This window comes from Manacus candei, unplaced genomic scaffold, assembly GCF_025592945.1.
Source record: "Manacus candei isolate 608988 ecotype Guabito, Panama unplaced genomic scaffold, ASM2559294v1 h1tg000158l, whole genome shotgun sequence".
NCBI lineage: Eukaryota > Metazoa > Chordata > Aves > Passeriformes > Pipridae > Manacus > Manacus candei.
Genome location: NW_026138206.1, coordinates 402,754 through 428,486, shown reverse-complemented (window position 1 = coordinate 428,486; position 25,733 = coordinate 402,754). Strand labels below are relative to the sequence as shown.

The 25,733-nt window shown below is 51.4% G+C and overlaps 2 protein-coding genes across 2 annotated transcripts in view; one reads left to right on the top strand and one right to left on the bottom strand.

Moving 5' to 3' along the window:
- The window catches only part of MYO1D (myosin ID), a 150,350-nt gene that overhangs the window by 64,219 nt on the left and 60,398 nt on the right, over nt 1-25,733 (top strand). Inside the window, exons 16-19 of the mRNA XM_051772688.1 lie at nt 54-261; nt 15,728-15,951; nt 17,474-17,618; nt 18,099-18,203. Coding sequence (XP_051628648.1) covers nt 54-261; nt 15,728-15,951; nt 17,474-17,618; nt 18,099-18,203 — 682 coding nt within the window. The remainder of the gene's footprint in view (nt 1-53; nt 262-15,727; nt 15,952-17,473; nt 17,619-18,098; nt 18,204-25,733) is intronic.
- On the bottom strand, nt 4,807-7,700 carry LOC127463373 (translation initiation factor IF-2-like). The gene is made up of 2 exons (XM_051772698.1): nt 5,377-7,700; nt 4,807-4,959 (listed from the first exon to the last, which is right to left on the bottom strand). The coding sequence occupies exon 1, from the start codon at nt 6,876-6,878 to the stop codon at nt 5,916-5,918; it is 963 nt and encodes a 320-aa protein (XP_051628658.1). The 5' UTR covers nt 6,879-7,700; the 3' UTR covers nt 4,807-4,959; nt 5,377-5,915.

The window sequence follows — 25,733 nt, the reverse complement described above, 5'->3', positions numbered from 1 at the left end:
TTGAGGACCTCAGTGACGCTTCTCCATCCGTCCCTCGTCCCTTGTGTCCCCAGGTACAAGATGATCTCGGAATTCACGTGGCCCAACCACGACCTGCCCTCGGACAAGGAGGCCGTGCGGAAGCTCATCGAGTGCCACGGCTTCCAGCACGACGTGGCCTACGGCAAGAGCAAGCTGTTCATCCGCACGCCCCGCACGCTGTTCACCCTGGAGGAGCTGCACGCCAAGATGCTCGTCAGGATCGTCCTCTTCCTGCAGAAGGTAAAGCTCAGAGCTGGGCTCAGGGTCATTAAAACACCTTGTTTGGCCTCTCTGGGCTCGCTCGCGGAAGGGCCGAGGCTGCCCCGGTTTGGTCACTGCCTGGGGGGTTTTTAAGGCTCTCTTAGGTGGTGCTCTCTGTGCCTGCACTGAGCCCTTCTTGGCAAGAGCAGATTCTGCAGCCGTTGCTGCTGCTGCTTCCACGTTGTTCTCATGAGTTTCTCTCGTGCCTGAGCTTTTCATCTTTTAAAAGGTTCTGCTCTGCTGCACCTCAAGGTGTCCTTAAGCCCCGTTCAAGGTGTAACAGCACTGCCAGTGTGCTGTCAATGAAGTGCAACAAGCACAAATAGCACTCAGTGACCTGAACTTGGACAAAATGTGAGTTTAGAGGGAGGGTAACAATCCCAGGGTCATGTGAGCAGGGCCTAGAAGAAGGCAGAGATGCCCAGAGCACTTCTGTGAGGCTCCTCAATCCCAACAGGAAAAAAATTCCCAGTCTGTGTGAGGGAGTTTGTCAGTTGTGCTGGTTGTGGGGCTTTGTGGCAAAAGTAAGTGTGGGGTGATTGCTTTGTGTTTGCTCAAGTATTTCTGGATCCCATTTATTTTCCCCTGTGAGTCAAAACTCTCATCCCCAGGACCAGGACACGTCTCAGTGCTTCTTCCTGAGGCCTCGGTGAGGTGGGATGTGCTGTGAGCTCCAGCACCTGAAACAATGTTGGTTACTGATCAAAAAACTCACTCTTTCCTCTGTGGAAACAAGGTGCCTGGGAGCTTCAGGGACTTCTGTGGCTGAAGCACAGAATCCCAGAAGGGGTTGGATTGGAAGGGACCTTAAAGATTTTTCCCTGGGTCCCCAGGGTGATCGAGGCCATCCCAGAGCCACTGATGAACTGTCCCACGTGTGAACCCATCTCAGCCTCTGTTGTGCATCTCTGTTACACATGGACTGTGTGAGAGGGACTTGGACAAGGGCCTGGAGGGACAGGACACAGGGAATGGCTTCCCACTGCCAGAGGGCAGGGATAGATGGGGTGTATTAGGAAGGAATCCTTCCCTGTGAGGGTGGTGAGGCCCTGGCACAGGTTGCCCAGAGAAGCTGTGGCTGCCCCTGGATCCCTGGAAGTGTCCAAGGCCAGGCTGGACGGGGCTTGGAGCAATTTGGGCTGGTGGAAGGTGTCCCTGCCCATGACAGGGGGTGGCACTGGGTGGGCTTTAATGTCCCTTCCAACCCAAACCATCCTGTGATTCTCTGGTTTTAGTTCTTGCTCAAATCTGTGTCTCTATGAGTGAGATCTGTCTGGCCAAGAGCAGAGGTGGTGGGACTGACTGTCCCAACTGCAGGGGTTGTTGATTAGTTTAAGATTTTTAGAAATGTGTTTTTTAGAATGTGTATTTTCTTTGTCGTTCCTGGAACTTCTGAACCCCTTTCTGTCCATCACAAATAGAAACTGCTGACATGTGGGTGTAAAAACCTCACAGAGACTCCCTCTGAAGCTCTGCAGGTAACACAGGTTTGCACAAACTCTCTGAACCCGATGCACTGTCTCAGTCCTGGGGAAGTTTGAGGGCCTGAAGCAGCAGTTCCCCACTGCCAGCTCCAGCAGTCCTGTGCACACCCCCATCTGTGGTGTTTGCAGTGCCTTGGATGGGATTCCCTTTCTGGAAAGCCAACCAGTTTGACCAGTATGGGAGCAGAAAGTGTCAAGCCCAGGGTTGGTCTCTGTTGGTGTTTGTTGTGCTGAATGGTTTGTGTTTAGGAAGGAATTCTGTCATTTTGGGTGTGATGAGTTTCTCTGGACGTGCCAAGCTCAGGCTGTGCAGGATGTGGGCCCTGCCCATCTCTGGGCTTTGTGGTCCAGAGTTTTCTTCCCTGTTTTCAGCAGGGTCCTGCTGCTGAGCTTCACCACCCCTTTCTTGGATACTCATCATCATCATCTTCCAGGTCTCTTCCCTGGAAAGAGCAGCACACTTTTCCAGAAGCCTGATCTGAGTTATTCCTTTGGGGTGACCTGGGGCTGGTCTGTGGGGCCCCTCACACACCCCAGGAGGTGTTTATGGATCATCAGCTGGGCCTCCCCCGTGCTCTCCGTGGTTTCCAGGAGAAGTTTCCTCCCTGCAGCCACTGGGTGAGCACGTTGGTCTCCTTTGGTGCATCCAGGGGGTCACTGGGACACACCAGGAACTCAGAGTCTCTTTTTGCTGCAGCAGAACAGGGTGAGTTAATGAGCTTCTCCTTGGGTAAAGCTGCAGGGGTTTTCTCATGAAACCACTGAGGGATGGAGAGGTGACCTTTTTGGAAAGGGCAAGGTGCAGTTACTGGGGGGTCATTTCAAAGGCTGTCAGTGCTGGGGAAGCTGGTGATTGCTTCAGATCCACCCAGGGAGAGGCACAGCTTTAACAGCAACTCAGCTTTGTGGCTTTGCTGCAAAGATCAGGATTACAGAGTCTGGGCTGGGATCTGGACTGGGCTGGACCCTGGAGGAGAGCAGGGCTCAGGATTTTTTGCCCCTAGAAGTACCAGATGAGGAATAATGGATCAACTCTCTGGCTCCACAAGAGATTTTGCTGTAGTGGTTTTTTGTGGCATCAGCTGTGCTGGGTCATGTGTAGAGTGGCTGTGGTGCTGTTTGGGGTTCTGTTGTTGCAACAGCAGCAGTGACAGAAGTTGAATTGCTGGTGCAATTGTCCCGTGGCTTCCCAAACCTCCCTGCCCTGTGTCCTCCTCTCCCTGCAGTGGGCAGGGACTAACACGAGGCTTTTTCTTTTGCACAAAGTATTGGAAGTAGAACGTGGAGACAGCTTTTTGTTACTGCTCTGGGAGAACCTGCAGTGGGGTTCTGACTCTGCCTCACAAAGGTCTTTGGGGGATGAGACGAGCTCCTCCAGTGGTCACAGTGCTGAAGGCTCTGAAGAAATCGGGGTGGCCAGAGCTCCTTTCCTGTAGCTCAGCCCTCTCTGCTTATCCTGAATATTCCTCAGCCAAGCTCTCGAACACAAAGGGATGCAGGGAAGCTGTTTAAGAGTCTTGGAACTTGCAATTAAAACAAGGAACACTTAACAAATCAATAAATGCTTATTAAACAACCCATCAACAGAAGAATGTTGGGCTGATGTCTGAGGTAGGAATTAGATACCTTGTAAGGGTCAAATTCATCTGAGAAATGCTTGAGTTTGTCTCCACTTGCAGGGTGTCTCCTGTGTCACTGCTCTCCCCCCAGCTCTGTCTGGGATCCCTCCCGTGTTTCCTGCCGGCAGATGGGGCCGTTGGAGACTGGAAAAGGATCAGTCAATAGTCACAGATCACAAATCCCATCAGAGGAGGGCTCTGACCAGGCCCTCTCTGTGCTCTGAAAGCACCAAGAAGTCTTGTCTGTCTCTAAATTTCTGTTCTCTGCTTGCTTTCAATTGTTCATTAAAAAACTCACACAAAAATTTAATTCTTTGCACCTTTTTGTGCCCTGTGGTTTTGCCTGTGAGCACCCAAGACTGGGGGAGGCAAACTGAGCACATCAAGCAGGATTTGATTTTCTTTCCAGTAGTTCAGCCTTTGGTTGAGTTGGAGTTCCTCAGATTTGAGTTTAGGAAAAGGGAGAGATGGAGATGAGCTGTGGTGACAGTGTGTGACAGGGGCTGAGGGCAGGTTAAGGCTCAGCCTCCCAGCAGCTGATCCCAGCCCAGCCCAGCGTTGTTTCCCCTGCACAGGAAGGGGGCAGGTGGAAGAATCCACATTTAGCAGCTCTGTTTCTTGGTGCCTTTAAATGATCAGACTCATTTTTCTAATGAAACGCGTTCTGTGGCTTATCCTCCCCAAAAACTCCCGAGGCTTTCCAGAAGGGGGGCAGGAATTCCCTTCAGTGAGTGACCCTTCCCCCTCCAAGGGGTGCTTTAGTGCTGCTCAGGAGTTACATTGAATTAAACTGACTTCTGGTTTAAAGAGATAATTTCCCTTGCTGTTGTTCCACGTCTCCCTGATGTCTCCTCCTTCAGATTCATGTCCTGCACTGCTCTTTTCTCCCTGCTAAAATGTCAGGGAGATTCCAGGCTGTGGTTTTCCCTCAGCCCAGCCCAGTCAGGGAGCAGATGTGATGGGATTGAGCTGTGCCAACTCGCTGGCTCCGGGAGAATTCAGCAAGTGGGAGCCGTGTCCGGGGTCACAAACCCCGTATGGCAGCGGGGACACCACTGGGGGCACTCTGGAACCCCAGCTGAGACCTCACAGCTCCCTCGGGGGGCTTTAGTCACTGTACCTGTGCTCCTGCCAGCTCTGGGGTTGTCACCGGGAATGCAGATGGAGCAGCTCTGATGTTAATAAGGAAAATGAAAAATAAATTATAAGGAAAAAAAAATTAAAAGGTAAAATAATTAAAAATAAAAATAATAAAAATAAATAAAATAGAAATAATAAAAAATAATTTAAAAGCACCAGTCCCTCGTGGTGCTTTATTTGTTGTACCTGTGCTCCTGCCAGCTCTGGGATTCTCACTGTGAATGCAAATGGAGCAGTTCTGATGCTAATAAGGAAAATGAAAAATAAATTATAAAGAAAAAATAATAAAAATAAAAATAAAATAATTAAAAATAAAATAATTAAAAATATATCTAATAAAAATAAATGAAATATAAATAATAAAATAATGTTAAAATAAATAATAAAAATAATTTAAAAAGCACCACACCCACGTGGTGCTTTATTTGCTGTACCTGTGCTCCTGCCAGCTCTGGGATTGTCACTGTGAACGCAAATGGAGCAGCTCTGATATAAATGAGGGGGAAAAAATAATAAAAAAGGAAAAATAATGAAATAAAATAATAAATTTTTAAAAATAAAAATAATTTTAAAATAAAATGTGACAAAATAAATAATATAAAAAGCCCCACTCCCACGTGGTGCTTTATTTGCTGTCCCCGTGAGTGCAAATGGAGCAGCTGTAATGTTAATAAGGAAAATTAAAAAATAATTTAAAAATAAACAAAAATAAAAAGTAATAGCATAAAAATAAATAATATAAAAATTAAAAATAAAAATATTCTAAAAAGATATAATAAAAATAATATTAAAATAAATAACTAAAAATCATTAAAAAGCCCCACTGCCACGTGGTGCTTTATTCACTGTACCTGTGCTCCTGCCAGCTCTGGGGTTGTCACCGGGAATGCAAATGGAGAAACAAAAAATAAAGGAGAGCTGCCCTGAGCTCCGCTGCCTTCCCTGCCCCTGGAATGGTTCCCGCTGCTCATCAGCCGGGCACGGCTTTGTTCCGGGCGGGAGCGGCACGGGCGGCCCCGGGGATGGATCCTGTCCCTGGAATTCCCTGCCGAGGGATCCTGTCCTGGCATTCCCTGCTCATGGATCCTGTCCCTGGAATTCACTGCTCATGGATCCTGCCTCTGGAATTCACTGCCGAGGGATCCTGCCTCTGGCATTCCCATCTGATGGATCCTGTCCTGGCATTCCCTGCTGATGGATCCTGTCCTGGCATTCCCTGCCGAGGGATCCTGTCCTGGCATTCCCTGCTCATGGATCCTGTCCTGGAATTCACTGCCGAGGGATCCTGTCCCTGGAATTCACTGCCGAGGGATCCTGTCCTGGCATTCCCTGCCGAGGGATCCTGTCCTGGCATTCCCTGCTGATGGATCCTGTCCCTGGCATTCCCTGCTCATGGATCCTGTCCCTGGCATTCCCTGCTCATGGATCCTGTCCCTGGCATTCCCTGCTGATGGATCCTGTCCTGGCATTCCCTGCTCATGGATCCTGTCCCTGGCATTCCCTGCTGATGGATCCTGTCCTGGCATTCCCTGCTGATGGATCCTGTCCTGGCATTCCCTGCACCGGGTCGGGGCCATTTGGTCAGCCCGGCACAGCCGCACGCGGGAATCGCTCCTGGAATCTTCCCGCCTGGAGCGGGGGCAGCGGGAATGTCCCTGTGCGAGCCCAGCTCCTCCTGGGACACAGCCCGGGGCTGGAAGGCACATCCCGGGGGCACCCCGACATTCCGTGGGCACCCCGACATTCCGTGGGCACCCCGACATTCCACGGGCACCCCGACATTCCGTGGGCACCCCGACATTCCGGGGGCACCCCGAGGGGTCCGTGTGCCCGGGTCTCTCTGTGGAGGCTCACGAGCTGCCTCCCCACGGCAGCCCCCCCAGCCCCCCCCAGCCGCGGCTGATGTGACACCATTTCGTGTCCCACCTTCCCTCTCCTCTCCAGCCCCGGAGCCCCCGGCACAGGGGGAGCAGCAGCACCCGGGGAAGCTCCCGCGTGGCCTCGGGAAGTGTTTCCTGGCAGGTTCTGGAGGGGCAGGAACGATCTGATGGGCCCTCGGGTCGCTGCCCCACGCGAAGAAGGGGCTGCAGGGCACTTGCCTCCCCATTCCAGGCGTTTTCCATGCTGGGCACTGCCCGGGAGTGGGAACAGGTCTCTGCTGAACTGTGGGTTTGCCCCCTGAGCCCAGGCTTTGATCTGCGGCTTTGGCAGGAGGAGCTGGGACAGGAGGTGCTGAGGCTCCTTCCAGAGGAGCTGGGAGGGACCAAGGCCGGCTCTGTCCCCTGGGCTGCTTCTCCCAGCTTGTCCTCAGTGACTGACCCCACACTGCTCCCCTTCCCTGTGCCGGGAACATCCCTTGTCTGCTTCCAGGGAATGCACTGAGGCAAAAAACCACCGTGCCCACCCCCAGAAACACCAAAACAAACAGAAAACCTCCCACCTCCTACCAAAAAACGAAAGAGAAAAGGCAACTTCCTGACAGTTCAGCCCCACAAGCACCTCCCCTGCCTTCAGTCATGCTGGTTAAAAGGGGAATTGGGGACATGCCCGTGGGGGAAAAGCAGGAGAGTTGGACCCTGCCCTTTCAGTAGGTGCCTGGGGACACCTGGATACCTTCTTATTGTCCTTCTTCTGCTCCAAGAAATGCTGTGGAAACACACTCTGACCCAAATAAATGTGAATACCTGTTTGTGGTTGGGCTGGGGAGGAGGAGAGAGGTTGCTGTGGGTGTGCATCACTGTGTGAGAGGTGGTCCAGCAGAGCATGGAGAGCAGGGAAACAGCCTGTTCTGGGGTCTTGTGTCCCAGCTTGGGGACTTGGAGTTTCAGGGCTGTTGGGGTCCCCTCAAAACCTGTTTTGTTACCTCCAATGCACATGGGGAAAAAAAACAACACAAAGAAACCCCCCCAACTCTTCCCTGAGCCTGTTGCCACCATCAGAGAATGTTTGTGCTTTGAGCTGGTTAAACAAACCCCTTGTGCTTCTGAGCTTGTGAATTATTTCAGGTTCTATCTCAGCCTTTTGCAGCTGGAGAGGATTTTTTTCCTGGCTCGTCCATGTGTGTCACAGACAAATTGGCAAGAGCAGATTCTGCAGCCGTTGCTGCTGCTGCTTCCACGTTGTTCTTATGAGTTTCTCTCGTGCCTGAGCTTTTCATCTTTTAAAAGGTTCTGCTCTGCTGCACCTCAAGGTGTCCTTAAGCCCCGTTCAAGGTGTAACAGCACTGCCAGTGTGCTGTCAGTGAAGTGCAACAAGCACAAATAGCACTCAGTGACCTGAACTTGGACAAAATCTGAGTTTAGAGGGAGAGTAACAATCCCAGGGTCACGTGAGCAGGGCCTAGAAGAAGGCAGAGATGCCCAGAGCACTTCTGTGAGGCTCCTCAATCCCAACAGGAAAAAAATTCCCAGTCTGTGTGAGGGAGTTTGTCAGTTGTGCTGGTTGTGGGGCTTTGTGGCAAAAATAAGTGTGGAGTGATTGCTTTGTGTTTGCTCAAGTATTTCTGGATCCCATTTATTTTCTCCTGTGAGTCAAAACTCTCATCCCCAGCACCAGGACATGTCTCAGTGCTGTTTGTGTCCTTTAGATGAAGAGGAGTAAGATTTTCTAGGCCTTTGCTTGGCTCTGTTTTCCCTGGATCTGCTTTGTTCCAGAAAGGCTTTTAACAGAGCAGGGCTGAATCCTCAGCTGCCTCACTCAATACGTGGAGGGTTTGGCTTCTTCACCAACAGATGGAGGGTTTGGGTTTCTCCCTCAATAGTTGCAGGGTTTCTAAACTAAATAAATGTGGGATTTCTTTACTTATAGATGTAGGGTTTCTTCACTCAAGAGATGTAGGGTTTCTTTACTCAAGAGATGTAGGGTCTGGTTTTCTCCCTCCAGGTTTTTAAACTGTGGCAGCTGCTGTGCTGTGTCAGACTGGAGGTCCACAGAGAGCACAGTCCTGTCTCCAGGAGTGCCCCAGGCCAGCCCGTGCCTCAGGAGCACAGCAGCAGGGCCAGATGTCTCCTTAACACTTCCCCAGTCCCTTTGGATATTTGGGGTTGGGATGATGTGAGCTGGGAATGGTTTTTCCTATTCCCTAACACCTCCTGGGTGTCTCTTCCCTGGCATTGGCAGACATGTGACAGCAGCTTTTGGGATTCACAGCCACCCAGGATGGAGAGCTCTGGCTGTTTGTGTCCTTGCAGCTGCCAGTCCATGGCAGACCTGCTCATCCCTGCCCTGCTGAGGCAGGATTTCACTCAGGACTGGCAGGGAAGGAACTTGTGAAGGAGAGGAAAGCTGGAGAGGGACCCAGGACAAGGGATTGGAGTGCTGGGGGAATGGCTCCCCACTGCCAGAGGGCAGGTTAGAGGGGATATTGGGAGAAATCCTTCCCTGGGAGGGTGGGGAGGCCCTGGCACAGGTTGCCCAGAGAAGCTGTGGCTGCCCCTGGATCCCTGGAAGTGTCCAAGGCCAGGTTGGACGGGGCTTGGAGCAACCTGGGCTGGTGGGAGGTGTCCCTGCCCATAGCAGGGGTGGCACTGGGTGGGCTCTGAGGTCCCTTCCCACCCAAAGCAGTCTGGGATTCTGTGACTCTGGATGTCTGTCACATCCTCTCCCAGTCCTCCCTTCCCACAAGAAGTGTCCCAGCTAATTCCATTTCTCTGTGTTTGGAGATTGTTCTGTGCTTCTGGTTGTCCTTGACAGCCTTTGCCAGCAATAAAAGCTGCAGAGGATGGAATGACCTGTAGTTCCATATCTTCAGCATGAAAAACTCTACCTTGAATTTTCATGGGATGAGAGAAGGTTCCTGCCTCCTTCTGATGGCAGCAGCCTTGTTCTGGTGACTGCAAACTTCTGTGCTTCCCAATCCAGGACCTTTGGCAGTTCTCAGCTGTTTATATAAAGTTCTCTCTTTATTCCCAACGTCTCCCTTCCATGGAAGGGGCAGTGGGCACAGCCCCAAGGCTGCCAGAGCTCCAGGAGGGTTTGGACAGTGCTCTGAGGGACAGGGTGGGATTGTTGGGGTATCCTGGGCAAAGCTAGGAGTTGGACTTGGTGACCTCCTTCCAGCTCAGGATATTCTCAATTCCTGGTTGTTGAGGCTTGGATTTAAACCATTTCCCTCCAGTGGGATCCGAATTCACTGCAATGGGGAAAAGGCAGATGACAAACTGAGGGGTGTGGATGTAGGCAGTGGGTGCTGAGGGGGATGAGAGCCCCTCCATCACACCCCTGCCCTGGGAGATGACCCTCTGGAAGCAATCAGGGCTGGGGTAATTAAAGCTTGCTGGGATTGAACATTTATCCAGCGCCGGGGCCGCCCCAGCATGTGGGACGTAAATATTTAATCACCCTGCCCATGTGGGAGCCTGTAAAGCTGGGCAGGGAGGTTCCTGCCACTGTGAGTGATGGGCTTTTGGTTTATTCTTCCCAGCTTGGCTGCCTGCAGGGGCAGCCTGGGCAGGGGCACATGAAGTATGGACTGGGAGAGGAGGTGTGTGGGGAGGGAAGGAGTTTTTTCCAAGGGTTGGTTCCTTGCAGAACTGCTCAGAAATCCAACACTGGGGTTTCATTTAGACAGGCTGGGTTTGTTTTGGATTCTGGGCATTGGTTTGCTTGCTCGTGTGTTTGGACTGGGGGCTGTGTGGGTTTTCTCTGTGTTTGCAGAGATTGCAGCATTTAGGTCAAATCTAGATTATCCCTTTTTCCATGGAAAATGTGCAGGAGAGGCAATCCCATCACTCTGGGCCCACCCTGGCTGCTCTGCTGGCTTTCCCTGTGCTCTGCAGGGCCCATGGCATTGTTTTCCTCTCTTTCTTCCTTTCCCCCCCCTTTTTTTAATGGGGAATCCAGAGCTTGGAAGCAGCCTGCAGTGTGCCTGGATTGGTGTGCAGGATTTATGTGGTGCTGAGGTGATGGACGTGATCTGTGTGAGGCTTCTTTCATCTCAGAAACTCTGCTAGAAGCTCACTGAGGTTTTTATGCTGATTCTAAAGGCACGTTCAGATCTCCCCTGCCAGTCATTTGACACTTAATTTATTAAATTTTAATCAAAACCCACGTGAATTAAACATACTTCATCAAAAAAAATAATCAGTGCTTCCCCTAAGCTGGGATGTGACTCCTGGTTTGGGTGAATGGTTTGGTTCTTTCTGTGCAAGTCTCAGTTCTGCTGCACTGGAAGGAGTGGGATCACCTCTGGGATCACCTCTGGGATCACCTCTTGAGAGGGAAGCAGGAACAGCAAGGAACTCTCTTACTAGAAGCAGCTGTAGAAATAAATACTCTTTGTAATGTTCAGCATTTTCAGCTGAATTTATGGTGTTCAGACTTAATTTTTCCAACCTTCTGCTTTCTCTCTATCCCTTCTCCTGGCCCTTTATTCCTAATTGCACTTGCCCTGGTAATTTTTCTTCCCCTGACCTTCAGGAGGATGAAACACAGAGAAGGCAAAGGTGTTGAAAGAGATAAGAGACTGTGGGTGGGGGCTGGATGGGGGAAATGTTTGTTTGCTTTGTTGTTTTTGTTTTATCATAGGGGGTTATTTTATTTTTTTAAGCCTAAAAGCTCCTTTTCTTTCCATTTCCAATATAATCATGGTTCTGTCTCTGCTCTTGAGGGCATCATTTGCTCGTGGGCCCCTTCCCTGCCTGCACATTGTGGAGCCAACACCTTGTGCTGGTTATTCCTTTCCTCCACCTGCCCTGCCTGGTGTCCTTGTGGGGACAACTCCCCTTGTGGGGACAATCCAGTCCTTGTTCCTGCTTGGTCACAGGGCTCTGTGCTAATCAGTGACAGAATCCATTGCTTTGGAGTCTGCCCCTGGCTGGATGACTTTGAAAACTGTCATCGAACAGGGTTTTTGGGGATCCATCACATTCCCCCACTCCCTCCCTCGTGCCCTGCTCGCACCTCCACCTCCTCAGCCCCCTGGAATGCTGCCAGATCCCTCTGGTGTCCTGTGCCTGCTGTGCCTGGCTGGGACTGGGAGCTGTGAGGAGGCAGATGGCTCTGGAGCTCGTGCTGAAGCCGTTCCAGCAGTGTCACTCTGATTTCAGGCTCGTTCTGCCCCGCGGCTGATTTTTCCTGAAAGATCCCTGGACTCGGCTCTCCGAGTCTGCTGCCCCTCTGTCAGGTTTGCTGGGAGTTGGCTCGGGATTCAGGAGCTGTCAGGGCAACCTCAGGAGGTCAGACAAGGACATCTTTAGCCTCATTCCCATGGGAAGCTGGGGTAACCAGCAGGGAAAGCCACAGGAGGGGGGGAAGGGGAATATTGATTTCTTCCTGCCTGTGGGAGGGATGAGGGCTCTGTTGTCCCAGCCTGGTTTGCACAGACCCTGCAAGATTTGCTAAAAACTACTGAAACCACCAGGTGGGGAGTGGCTGGGTTGAAGTGGATCTGAGAGTTGGTAAGATCTCAGAGGGGTGATGCAGGGGAGCTGCTGAATCCCTTCTGAACTGTGTGTGAACATCCCCTGGACATTATCCTGGGTGCAAAGGGAAGTAAAACCCTGGATGTGCAGGTCATTCTGTTGGGTTTGGGGCACAGGTTGCCCAGAGAAGCTGTGGCTGCCCCATCCCTGGAAGTGTCCAAGGCCAGGTTGGAGCAACCTGGGCTAGTGGGAGGTGTCCCTGCCCATGGCAGGGGGTGGCACTGAATGAGCTTTAAGGTCCCTTCCAGCCCAACCATTCTATGATTTCATGATTCTGTGATCCCCCTCTGTCTTGTCTGTGCCCCTCTGCTCACAACTGCACAACTCAGAGTGCACAAAGTGCCTGCACAACAAGGACTTTGCTGCTTTGATGCCTCCTGTTGTCCATAGGATTGGACAGTCCGTGTTCCTGGAAGTGTCTGTGGGACCATGGGGCAGCTCAGAGTTACTGAGGGGCTACTTGAAGCAGAAATGAGCCCTGGCTCATTCAGAGAACCACCAAGCCAGAAAAACAATTAATCAGGGAAATATTTGTCCCCCGTTCCCTGGGAGAAGTTTGTTCTCACCTTTGACTGTCTCCTCACCTTCAGGAGGTGCTGGTGGTGGCTCCTGGGGAGGCCCTGCCGAGCTGGGAGGTTCCCCAGTGATGACAACTTGATTTGAGGCCGTGCTGTTCATTAATACTTCCCTGTGTGTAGCTGGGGGGCATTGCCTGGGCTGGATAATTGGATTTGGGAGGCCAAATTGTGACACCTCTTGCTGTGCAGCCACTTTCTGTGGCGATGCAGCTGATCCAGCATCGGGGCAATCTGTTCAGCCTTTGTCCTGGCTGGGGGAGAGAGGACCCACAGCAAGAGACTTCCCTCCAGAGCCCAGAGCAGTGAAATCCAGACCTTGCTCTGTGTCTAAAAACTGGTTCACAATGGTTTGAGGGAAAGCTGGCAGAAGTGAAGCCCTGCAAAGTCTTTATCAGCTTACACAGATTTACTGTGGGTTCTTTTCTGGAGATCCTTTGTAACACTCAAAGGCTGTTTCTCTGCGACCTGGATCCCTTTGTTCCTCATTTCTGTTCTTATTAAATTGAAAAATGAGAAGTTAGCAAGAGGTTTTTAGCCAGTTGCTCCTGCTTATTGCCCATACATCCCTTACAGGTACATTTTATGACTCTTCATAGGAGTCTGCTTAACAATCTCAAGCAATCCAAGGCTTCTTTGCTCTTCTTTAACAAAGGCCACAAATTACTCCACTGCTCTTTTTAAATGCTCAATTATTTGGTCCTAGTTGGTGATTCTGTCAAATTCCAGAGTTTGTGAGCCTGCTCTGCCCTCAGACAGGGGAATGGCAGCTTAAATCCAGCCTCACAGACTCTGGGTGAAATCCAGGCCCTGTGCAAGGCAGGTTTATCCTGTGGCTGCAGGAGGCCTCGAGCTTCTGAGCAGCTCTGGTACCCTTTCCCTGGTGATGCTCTTGGATCTCTTTGTGATGGATCTAAAACCACAGTCACATCTGAGGGTGCTCAAAGTGACTGCTAAGCACAGCATCTGTGGTGCAGGGGGTGCTGCTTCCCCTCAGTCTGTGTAATGACTTCAAGGAATAAACGAGGAGAGTGTTCTGTAGTATTTTATCCACACACAGGGTGCAGGTTCTGAGCTCACTGGGTAACTCCTGCTTTGTCTCCCTGCTGGTTTGTTGGTCTGCTCAGTGCAGCAGTGATGGTTCTGCCCTGCTTACAGGGGCTGCTTTCTGGGCTTCCTGCTCTGACCCTTCCCTTCCCTTCCCTGTCCCGTGTCCAGCCTGGCTTCCCCAGCTCTTCCCTTCAAGTGCTGCAATGGTCTCTATTCCCACACCTTTGGAGAGCAGCCCTGGCAGGGATTGGGGCTGTGAAGGAGCTCATTGCCTTTGGTCACCTTTGTGTGTTGGTTGTTCTCAGAATCACAGAGTGCTTTGGGTTGGAAGAGACCTTGTAGACCACCCAGTGCCACCCCCTGCCGTGGGCAGGGACACCTTCCACCAGCCCAGGTTGCTCCAAGCCCCGTCCAACCTGGCCTTGGACACTTCCAGGGATCCAGGGGCAGCCACAGCTTCTCTGGGCAACCTGTGCCAGGGCCTCCCCACCCTCACAGGCAACAACTCCTCCCCACTATCCCATCTATCCCTGCCCTCTGGCAGTGGGAAGCCATTCCCTGTGTCCTGTCCCTCCAGGCCCTTGTCCAAAGCCCCTCTCGAGCCCTCCTGGAGCTGAAGCAACTCCCCAGGCCCTGCCAGAGCTCCATGGATCATGTCTGTTGGGAACAGGAGATGTCCCACACAGGGACAGTGAGGAAAGGAAGATGAGGAGGGGTTTCTCTGACAGAGGTTAAACAAAGAAAGTCCTCTGGTTTTGAAAGTTTGGGACCCAAAATCTCAATTTCTCTTTGGAGTGTCTGGGGAAAAGCAGCCCCTCCCACCCCTGCTCTGGTTGCTGCCCAGAGCTTCCTCAGCCACATGGCAGCACTGGCAGGGAAGCTGCCAGGAGAACCTTTGACTTCAGCTTCCTCAGGCGACTGTCGTGCTGAAAACTGCCTCGGGTAATTAATTAATTCTGCTGTAAATAGAAGGCTTGATATTCATCACCAGTGCTGGGGGATGTTTCTCAAGAGGGAAATGAGCTGGCAGGGCAGGGAAGCTCCCCGTGGGTGCAGGAGCCTCGTTACCCCTCCAGTGACATTCTGCAAGGAAACAAAACAGTCTTGGCTGGGTGGGTTGTTTTGGAGGGCAGGTCCAGGAGGGCAGGGATCCCCTGGGAGGTGTGACAGCCTGGGAGTGCTCAGCTGGGTTCCTCTGGTGATGGGATGGAAACTGCCCCTGCCCAGCCCTCCTTCCTCCTGCATGGGGGCTTCTCCTCAGGAGTTGGTTGCTGTGGAGCACCTTCCTGCACCACCCCCCTGGCATGGGGTGCCAGGAGAAGGCCAGAACCCAGGTTTGTGCCCTGCAGGCACAATCACAACTCTCAGTGATGCCAGTGGAGCTGGTCCCCATCCCAAAGCTTAGGGGGATGTCCTTTGTTTTGCATGTTTGGTTGCTTTTCCCCAGAACAGATATTCCCAAATTATTTTCAAAGCAAGCTTTTTTTAATCAGTTAAAATTGTTTCTTGATAATTGTTCTCGATGGTAAATTAGCAAAGAATCATGGGATGGTTTGGGTTGGAAGGGAAGGACCTTCAAGGCCATCCAGTGCCACCCCCTGCCATGGGCAGGGACACCTTCCACCAGCCCAGGTTGCTCCAAGCCCCGTCCAACCTGGCCTTGGACACTTCCAGGGATCCAGGGGCAGCCACAGCTTCTCTGGGCAACCTGTGCCAGGGCCTGCCCACCCTCCCAGGGAAGAATTCCTTCCCAATATCCCATCTAACCCTGCCCTCTGGCAGTGGGAAGCCATTCCCTGTGTCCTGTCCCTCCATCCCTTGTCCCAAGTCCCTCTCCAGCCCTTTAGACCCTGGAAGGGGCTCTGAGGTCTCCCAGGAGCCTTCTCTTCTCCAAGGGAACACCCCCAGCATTCCCAGCCTCTCTCCATGGCAGAGGTGCTCCAGCCCTTTGATCATTTCCGTGGCCTCCTCTGGCCTCTCTCCAGCAGGTCCCTGTGCAGGGATCTCGATGGTGTTTTCCAGCAGTGTTTTCACTGGATTTGCTCGGGAAGTCACTGCCTTGAGACAAACCCGCGGCTTTCATGGCTGTCAGAGGAGTATGCAAAGCAAACCAACATCCTGCTGCTCCTTGCTAAAGCTGTTTCCCCCCGGCCCAGGTCTGGAGGGGCACCCTGGCCCGGCTGCGGTACCGGCGGACGAAGGCCGCGCTGACCATCCTGCGGCACTACCGGCGCTACAAGGTCAAGTCCTACATCCGGGAGGTCTCGCGGCGCTTCCACAACGTGCGGCAGCTGCGGGACCGCGGCAGGACCGTGCAGTGGCCCACGCCCCCCAAGGTGCTGCGGCGCTTCGAGGAGGCCCTGCAGGCCATCTACCACAGGTACCCCCCAAACCTGCGCCCTCCTCACCCCACAGCTGCTGCCGGGGCCTGGAACCGCGGGCAGAGCACTGGGAACATCGGGGGGGCAGAGTGAAGGGGGTTTGGCTGAGCAGGTATTTGTTGTTTCAGAGATTTGTTGTTGAGTCACAGAATGTTCTGTGTTGGAAGGGACCCACAGGGATCTTCAAGTCCAACTCTCAAGTGAATGACCAGTGTGGAATCACAGGATGGTTTGAGTTGGGAGGGACTTTAAAAACCATCTTGTTCCAACCCCCTGCCATGGGCAGGGACACCTTCCACTAGATAATGTTCCATGAAAATAAAATAAAATAAGATGAAATGCAATCTTAGAATCTCATCGAATCACAGGATGATTTGGGTTGGAAGGGACTTTAAAGACCATGTTGTTCCAACCCCCTGCCATGGACAGGGACACCTTCCACTAGAATGTTCCATTAAAGTAAGATAAAATAAAATCATGGAATCTCAATAAATCACAAGATGGTTTGAGTGGAAGGGACATTAAAACTCATCTGGTTCCACCCCTGCCATGGGCAGGGACACCTTCCACTAGCCCAGGTTGCCCCAAGTCATTTAATGAGGCTGGAGTTGTATTTCCTTCCTTGGCCCCTTTCTGGCCTTTCTGCTTGGTTTTAAAGGGAAAGAGCAGCTGCTGTAGGATGAGGGGGAAGAGAAAAGGAATCTTTCTGGCTTCTTGCAGCAAGACAGTGTTTTCCTGCAGTGAACTGAGCAATGTTCCCCTGGTCACCCATGTTCTGTGGGCAGAAAAGGTGTTTGTACCGTTATCAAACCTCCTGGTATCTAAAGGCTGGTGACTTTTTTCTCTGGGAAGCTGTAGGCAAAGTAGTTATAATTCCAGTTCGAAAAATTATGAATTTCTGAAAGTGGCTGAACAAAAGAAATGTTGGCTGGAGGGGCTGTCAGAGATCTCCCATCCAGCCATCTGTTTGCAGGAGGGGTTACCACCAGCTCTAGATCAAGTCAGCTTTGTTATTTTCCCCAGCTGTCTCTCGAAAAAGAGACATCCATCCACCCACAGCCTGTCTGGGTAGAGAGCCCTGCTTTCAGAATAAGCACAATTACCATAACTACAGAGTTTTAGTTGCTAAAAGTCTTTTTATAGCATTAATCCTGGAGACGTGGCGCTGCTGCTGAAGGCTGGAGCGTGGTGTGGGGCCATGGATGGGCTGTTCCATGGTGCAGTTGGTCAGGTTTGAATGGAAGGGCCAAATTCAGCTGTTAAAGGAGAATGATGTTGTAAACGAGCCCAAAAATGGTCTTGGAAACACTTTATTGCAAACAGATGCACCAGGAGTTGACTTCTGGGTGCGGGAGAGGGAGTTGAGCAGCCAAAGCTGTCAGGTTGGAGATGATCTGTGGCATTAGAATGTCAGCTGGCATTTCCAGCTCCAAGGAAGGACTGTTTAGGGGTTCCTTGTGGCAGCAGGAGTCCCTCCAGGGTGTGGTCCAGGCTGTGGCACTGACTGGGCTGTTCTGGCAGGTGGAGAGCGGGTGAGCTCATCCGGAGCGTCCCACCAGAAGTCCTCCCCCAGCTGAGGGCCAAGGTGGCTGCCATGGAGGTGCTGAAGGGTCACAGAGCTGACATTGGCCTCCAGAGGGCCTGGCAGGGGAATTACATCGCTCTGGTGAGTCTGAGGGACTGGCACAGTCCCTGGGGCAAAGGGGCCAAAAGGGTGGAAATCTGGAGAAATGACTGTTGGTTTCCTGGAAGGGAAAAGTACTTTGGGATCTCCTGTGTAAATGGGTTTTGGTAGTTCAGAATCCTGACTTCCACTGCTCCAGGAGTGATTTTTCTGAGTTCTGGGCAGCGCCAGCAGTTAAAGGTGGTGAGCAGTGCCATCGGCTCTGAAATGGGCCAGGGCAGACCTCAGTGGAACACTAAAATGCTGGATATAGTGGGAAAAGGCATAGAATGAACAGGAACAAACCTGGGCAGGTTTGATTGCTTCCCTTTGCTCTCTTTCCTTTAAGGGTTGCTCAGTGCAGGTTTGGTTTCACAAAGACAGAACTCCCTGGCGAGGCACGGGCGGGAGGGAGCCTGGTCACTGCCATCCCCCTGCCCTCAGTCCCCAGGGAGGGTCCTGAGCCTGTGTTTGCTCTTCCAGAAGCCAGACAGCCCCCAGAGCTCGGGCTCCTTCGTCCCTGTGGCCAACGAGCTGAAGAGGAAGGACAAGTACATGAACGTCCTCTTCTCCTGCCACGTCCGCAAGGTACCACATGGGCTGCAGGGAACTCCCTGCATCCAGGGAAACCTTGGGAAGCCAAGGGCAGGGGGGTGACCCTGGGGATGTTTGAACAGGCAGCAGGTCAAAGCAGTCATGTTCCAAGGAACTGTGATTTCTAGGTGGTCCCTCAGCACCTGCTGCACTAGAGAGCTGGGTTGGGTTGGGTTGGGTTGGGATGGATTGGGTGGGATTGAGTTGGGTTGGGTTGAGTTGAGTTGGGTTGGGTTGGATTGGTTTGAGTTGGGATGGGTTGGGATGGATTGGGTTGGGACGGGTTGGGTTGGGTTGGGTTGGGTCGGGTTGGGATGGATTGGATTGGGATGGATAGGGTTGAGTTGGAATGGATTGGGTTGGGATGGATTGGATTGGGATGGATTGGGTTGGGTTGGGATGGGTTGGGTTGGGTTAAGTTGGGTTGGGTTGGGATGGATTGGATTGGGATGGATTGGGTTGAATTGGCTTGGGATGGATAGGGTTGGGTTGGGATGGACTGAGTTGGGATGGATTGGGTTGGGTTGGGATGGATTGGGATGGATTGGGTTGGGTTGGGTTGGGATGGATTGAATTGGATTGGGTTGGGTTGGGATGGATTGGGATGGATTGGGTTGGGTTGGGTTGGGTTGGGTTGGGATGGATTGGGTTGAGTTGCATTGAGTTGGGATGGATTGGGTTGGGATGGATTGGGTTGGGATGGATTGGGTTGGGATGGATTGGGTTGGGTTGGATTGAGTTGGGATGGATTGGGTTGGGATGGATTGGGTTGGATTGGGTTGGGATGGATTGGGTTGGGATGGATTGGGTTGGGATGGATTGGGTTGGGTTGGGTTGGGTTGGATTGTGTTGGGATGGATTGGGTTGGGTGGCTGCTGGAGCCTCATGTCAGAGACAGGAATAAATGGTAGTGGAAGGTGTCCCTGCCCATGGCAGGGGGTTGGAACTGAGTGGTCTTTAAGGTCCTTTCAACCCAGACAATTCCATGACTCTGATTCTGCACAACTGGTTTGGGTCTGACATTTTTTGTAGCAGAATTGAGGGTTTTTTCCTTAATTTGGTTGGAAGGTTTAAAGAACTAATTAGAAAAACATGCTTGCCTGATTTTTATGGGTAGCTCCTAATGATGCTGGTTTGAAATGTCTGTCAGGGAAGGATAGTTTGAATTTTACAAAGCCAATTTCAGTAGCAGGCCACAGTTGCAGATATTCCAGTGTTTTTAAAAAGCTGTATATTTTTATTCCTTTTTATTTCTAAAAACGTGCTGCTGCAGTTGGTCCCTGTGTGCATAATTACCCTTTATGATTCTGCAAATATTATATCTAACAGTAACAACACAATTCATTCTGCAGCATAGAATCTCACTTTATTGTAAAACTTTGCTGGCATTAGTGAGTTGTATTGTTTATTCAACAGTGATTTGTGTTTATAAAAATAGAAATCTCCTAATTGCTTTCCAGGCAGAAATATTTCAGTGGAGTGATTTGTTGCTGTTCCCGTGCTCTCTGTAAGAACAGGGTTTGCTGGGGGGATGAGTGGTTTGGGTGAATGTTGGTGTCAGGATTGGAGGAGGATCAGCTGGGTCTGAATCCAAACCTCCTCTTTACAACCCTGCAGCACTTGGGCTCTGCTGGGGACAAGGAAATGCAAGGGGAGTTTCCCTCTGGCTTTTCTCAGGTTAGGCAGAAAACAAAATAATTCATCTTCTGATTCATTTAATGAACTTGTTCCGGTTGTTGCTGTTTCTGGCTGAATGGGATGAGTGTAAAAAGGACAATACTCAGAGATGTGGTGACAGGAACTGTGGTTTGGCTGGGGATGGAATCCCTCAAGGTCTGTGTGTGGTGTTTGGGGACCTGCTGGGGCAGTTTTCCCTTGCTCACTGTTACACAACTTTTAAGCTGTTAAGTCCTTGTGTGTCTCCTCCTGCTCCTGGTTCAGCTCCCAAGGACAATCCCCTGGGCAAGCCCAGGGCAAAGCAGGTTCCTGAAGCCCAGATCCATTCTCATCCCATTCCCTATTGCAAGGACAGAGCTCCTGCCTTGGGCAGAAGAGTGTGAGCAGCAGTTTTGTGTTCCTGGGGAATGCAGGAATCCCTGAGCATTCCAAGGGGCTGTTCCTGCACCTCCTGTGCTGGCAAGATCCATTTGGGGCTTGTTGGCACTGAGGTCCCAGCACTCCAACAGTCTGGGGATGGAATAGGTGCTCCCCACCAGCAAGTGGATTTCTCCTGAGCCTGAAAGGTTCCTGTCAGTGCTTTCAGAGGCAAAGCTTTAGCTGACCATGGGGGCATCAAAAAGGCAGCTCAGCTGAGAGCAGAAATACTGCAGAGACTGCAGGGTTACAGCCTTGCAGCTTTGTGGGGTTTAAATTATCTTATGTGTTTTTTGATCTTCTGAAAGGTTAAATTGTTGGTTGCTTTCTTCTCTCAGAGAGGTCAGGCTTGATCCCCCACTTGTCTGCTCAGTTAGGGATTCCTTGGCACGGCTTTTGGGGTCATCAGTAAGGAAACCCCATGCCTGGAAGTGTCCAAGGCCAGCTTGGACAGGGCTTGGAGCAACCTGGGATAGCAGAAGGTGTCCCTGCCCGTGGCAGGGGGTGGGACTGGGTGAGTTTAAGGTCCCTCCCAAACCAGACCATTCCATGATTCCATGATCCCAGCACTGCAGCTTTGTGGGATCTTTAGGGGGTGTGTGAGCCTGGTGATTCCAGCACATCTCCATGTTACAACTCAAATGCAAACAACCATCCAAACCACTCCTGGAGGGCAACATCTTCTTGAGGGAACCATTTGTCTTCCTTCTTGGATGGACAAGGAACATCCAGGCAAACCTGGAGTGATCAGAGGAGGGAGGACAAACAGTGCTGAGCTTTGGAAGGGAACAAGACAAGGACTTGACATTTGAAAATTTAAGCCTTTGCCTTTCCAACCAAAGCCCCCCTTTAGGTCCTCTGTTCTGGCTTCAGTCTGAGCCCTGGGTTTGCAGACCAAGCAAGAGTGAGAACTTACAGAGCCTGTGAGTGACCCCGTGCACTGACTGCAGGAGCACAGACTTTACCCTGAGATCAGCCTTCCTTTGCCCTTCACATAAACAGTTTCTATCCTAAGCTGTCTCTTCAAAATGAAGCTTTTCTCTTGTCAGAAATACAAGCTGCAACATTCTCTTCTTATCCCAAAGCAACAGCAGTCCAAGGGTGTACCTCAGGGCAGGGGGATCTCTCCTGATTGCTTTATTCCCTTTTCATTTTTAATAAAGAAAAGCATCAGGTTTCTTCCTTTTAGCTTTAACTTCCCCGTTTCCCAGCAGATGTCACTGGCACAGGGTGGCACTTGGTGCTGGCACGTGCAGGCTGGGCCCGTGTCACAGGGGACAGGGGGAGGTTTGTCACGTTCCTGATGCTAAACCTGCTTGGTTGTGCATTTACAAATTGGCTCTTTGTTTCTCAGCTGAAATTTGGTTCATGGGAAGCTTCAGCAGGGAACTGAAGAATGAGTTACAGAGATGGAAATGTAATTAATTATCAGGTGTTTTCCTTGCTTCCCTGAAATAATTCTCCTGAACCAAGCAGCGTTAAGGATAAGGCTGCTCAAGTTCACCCAGGGGGGGTTTCCATGATTCAGCTTATTTGAGGATTCCTGGGCAAAAATGGTGCAGTTCCTGCTGGAGCCTCAGGCAGGAAGGTGTTCATGGGAGTGAGAGGGCACTTTGGTGAGCTGGGGTGAAGGTTTGATTTCTGCCTTCCTTTGTGACTTCATGAGGTCCCGAGTGACCAAACCACGTGTGAGCTGGTTCTTCACTGTCCCCAGCAGTGGCAGGTGCTGCTCTTTGAACTCTCAGATCACTGCAGTCTAAAACACTTCTTTCCTTGAACAGAAAAGATGTTAAAAGGATCAATACTGGGCAAGCTGAACAGACAGGGGTTAAACCCCACCTCACATATTCAAACATGTTTATGTTTAAATACACACAGGATGTTGGTTCACCATTCAGTTCCTCGAGACAGAACTTTTTTTAGCTGATCTAGTGAATTCTTCAGGAAGAATCTAGAAGATTCTAGGTCAGGAGGAATATCTTCATGGAAAGGGTTGTCAGGCATTGGAAGGGGCTGGAATCCCCACCCCTGGAGGTGTCCAAGGAAGGACTGGCCGTGGCTCTCAGAGCTCTGGGCTGGGGGACAAGGTGGGGAAGGGGCACAGGTTGGACTCGATCATCTTGAGGGGCTTTTCCAACCTAAATGGTTCTAAGCAGAGGAAGTAAATTTACCCAGGAACTGCTCTCCAAGTTTTGAGAGCTGCTGGTGAAGTTTTCTTCAGCTTTGAGTGCGTGGGGTCCCAATTTCAGCAGCTTGAGCTGAATAACAACGGGTGGCTCTGTTTGGAGCTGTTTTTGTGGAAGGGCTCTGAAGTGGCTTTGAAGCCTCACTGGGGGGAGGTGGATGTGCTTTGTGGTTGCTTCCTCTCAGTAGGTACAGGTAGAAGCAGGTCATTCCTGCCTGTGGAAAAATCCATCTTTTCTGGGCATTTGTGGTGCTCTTCACTTTTTCAAAGGAAATTTTCGAGATTTTTGCCTTAGGAAACCAAATGCATATTTCATGCAAACCTCCAGGTTTTGTTGGATCACCTAGGAAACAACAGATTCTCTTTTTTTTTTCCTTCTTTTTAGAATAAGGCTTTTCTTCCCACTTTTCCCTTGTCACTTGTGGCACCAAGCTCCCTTGAGAGGAACAGCTCTTGAAGGCTGATGCCCTGCGGTGTCCAGAGGCTGCTGACAGAGACCTGAAAAACTTACTTGGAGATTTTCCAGCTCTAGGCCAGACCTTCATTTCCCCCATAAGCTTGTCAAGAAGTGTAAATTAGGACTGATTCGTATTTGGAGCAACAAGATATAAATACAAAATGCCCAGAAGGTGCAGAGAACACAATGCTGGGAAGGGCTGTTCTCCAGGAGGGGATGAGCTGTAGCTGAGAACATAAGGCCTGTCCTTACTCCTACAAACACAACAGTGGGTTTGCAATGTGTCTGAGTCCTTTCTGGGTCTGCTCCCCAACATGACAGTTTTTCCCTAAATTTGTACCTAAACCACAGCAGGTTTTATTGACATAAATAAGCTGTAGCTGCACGAGGCACCTGAAGCAAAGTGGGTGCTTGGAAAGAGCTGAGAGGGCAGGAGTTTGGGAGCAATGAGAATGTGCTGCTCAGGTGAAATAAGCTGCTGGACCTCCCCTTTGGAACATCTCTGGAGCTGAATTTATGGTTCAGTGGGAACACTAAAAGAAAGACACTGAGGGGCTGGAGCAGGTGCAGGGAAGGGAACAGAGCTGGGGAGGGGCTGGGGCAGCAGGAGCAGCTGAGGGAGCTGGGGGGGCTCAGCCTGGAGAAAAGGAGGCTCAGGGGGGACCTTCTGGCTCTGCAACCCCCTGACAGGAGGGGGGAGCTGGGGGGGGTCGGGCTCTGCTCCCAGGGAACAAGGGACAGGAGGAGAGGGAACGGCCTCAAGTAGTGCCAGGGCAGGTTTAGGTTGGATATTAGGGAAAAATTCTTCATGGAAAGGGTTGTCCATCCCTGGCACAGCTGCCCAGGGCAGTGGTGGAGTCTCCATCCCTGCAGGGGTTTAAAAGGCCTGTGGATGTGTCACCTGGAGACGTGGGTCAGTGGTGGCCTTGGCAGTGCTGGGGAACAGTTGGACTGGATGCTCTCAGGCCTTTTCCTCCTTTATGATTCTGTGAAAGCTGAGCATGTTTTCCATCCCTGCTTCCTGGGCAGCAGCCACAGGACCTTCTGAGGTGGCCCTGGTGTCACAGCACTGGATCTGCTCTGTTTGTCACCGTGGGCTCTGTGCTGGGGGTGGGCACAGACAACACACCAGCAGGGCCATGGCAGTGAGCAGGAGACGTTATCAGACTCTTTGAAAAAAGTTAAAATAAATCATCTGAGCTCCATGTGGGGCAGATCCCAGACTCAAAGGACTGGGGAAGCCTTTGGTTCAGCTGCCAGGACCCAGCAGGTGCTGAACCCTGAGCTGCACAGCCAGAGTTTGAGGAGTTTGAGGAGCCCGTGCAGCTCTGCTCCAACACCTTGACGTGGCACCAGGCCCTCCTAACCTACTTTCTCTGGGCCACTCAGTGTTTCAGAGCCTTTAGGTTTTATCCCTCCCATTCATCTGCTTCCTAAAATAATCCCAGTTACTCAGCATCTCTTGCTGTGAGACTTCCCAGGCCCTCAGTCATGTTCTTCACCTTCTCTGAACTCTCAGAGTCTCCCTCACACTCCCCATCCCGGTGCTTTCCCAGCTATTCCAGGTGAGCCCTTGGCACCCAGGATGTTATTCCCATATTAATCCTTATCCCTGCCAACACTCTGCTTATTTTGAGTTGCCAGGCATGTTTGTGCCAAGATCTCTCCAGAGCTGTCTGAAATCATCCTCACTTACTTTTTCTGGCTCGGTGCTGTTAATGTAAAGCTGTCACAGAGCTCCCCAATTTGCATTTTTTTGCCTTTATCTGCTCTGAACTTTGTCACTCTGCTGCCTGTTGACTGAGAATATTTAAGTTCTCCCGTTGTCTCCTGACTTCACCCTGGAAGATCCTATTTATCACATCTCACCCTTGTCTCCCCTTGCCAGCTGATTAATAAATACCTCGGTGACTGTGATGCACCGATGGCTCTGCTTTTGCCTCGCTCAGAAACACTTTCTACTTTGTGTCCTACTTTCTGAGGCACTTCTGACAAAACTTTACCTCCTGCCTTGTGGTTGTTTAGTGCTGAGGGGCATCTCAGAGCCTGGGGGATGTGGGAGCTGCTGGAGAGAGTCCAGAGGAGGCCCCGGAGATGCTCCAAGGGCTGGATCCCTCTGCTCTGGAGCCAGGCTGGGAGAGCTGGGGGGGTTCACCTGGAGCAGAGAAGGCTCCAGGGAGACCTGAGAGCCCCTTGCAGGGCCTAAAGGGGCTCCAGGAGAGCTGGAGAGGGACTGGGGACAAGGGATGGAGGGACAGAGCCCAGGACAAGGATGGGCCTCAGGTCTGGGCTGTCCCAGCCCCTGGTGCCCCCTGAGCTCTGCAGGGCAGGGATTCCTTGGGGAGTTTTTGGGGTGCCAAAGGTGTCACGAAGGAACAGGGCTAAGGTTCAGTGTTGCTGTGGGAAGCACCTGTCCTTGTCTGAGTGAAGCCCTGGACTTCCCCAGGGTGCCCCAGCTCTGCTGGATAACTGGGAATGTTGCTGCTCTGAGGCTCCACGTTCCTCTGTAAAATGGGATTACAGGGCCCATCTTCCCACTGCACTGTTCCAAGAGCTGTGGAGAAAACCTGTCTGGAGCTGTGTGAGTTCTGGGTGTTCATTGTGTGAGTTCTGGGTGTTCACTGTGTGAGTTCTGGGTGTTCACTGTGGAAGTTCTGGGTGTTCACTGTGGGAGTTCTGGGTGTTTTCTGCCGGAGTTTGGTGTACCTGTGTGTGAGTTTGGGACATTTATTACTGCAGAGTTTCATTCTGGATGTTCCTGCAGTGATTAGTGGGGCTGAAAATGGTT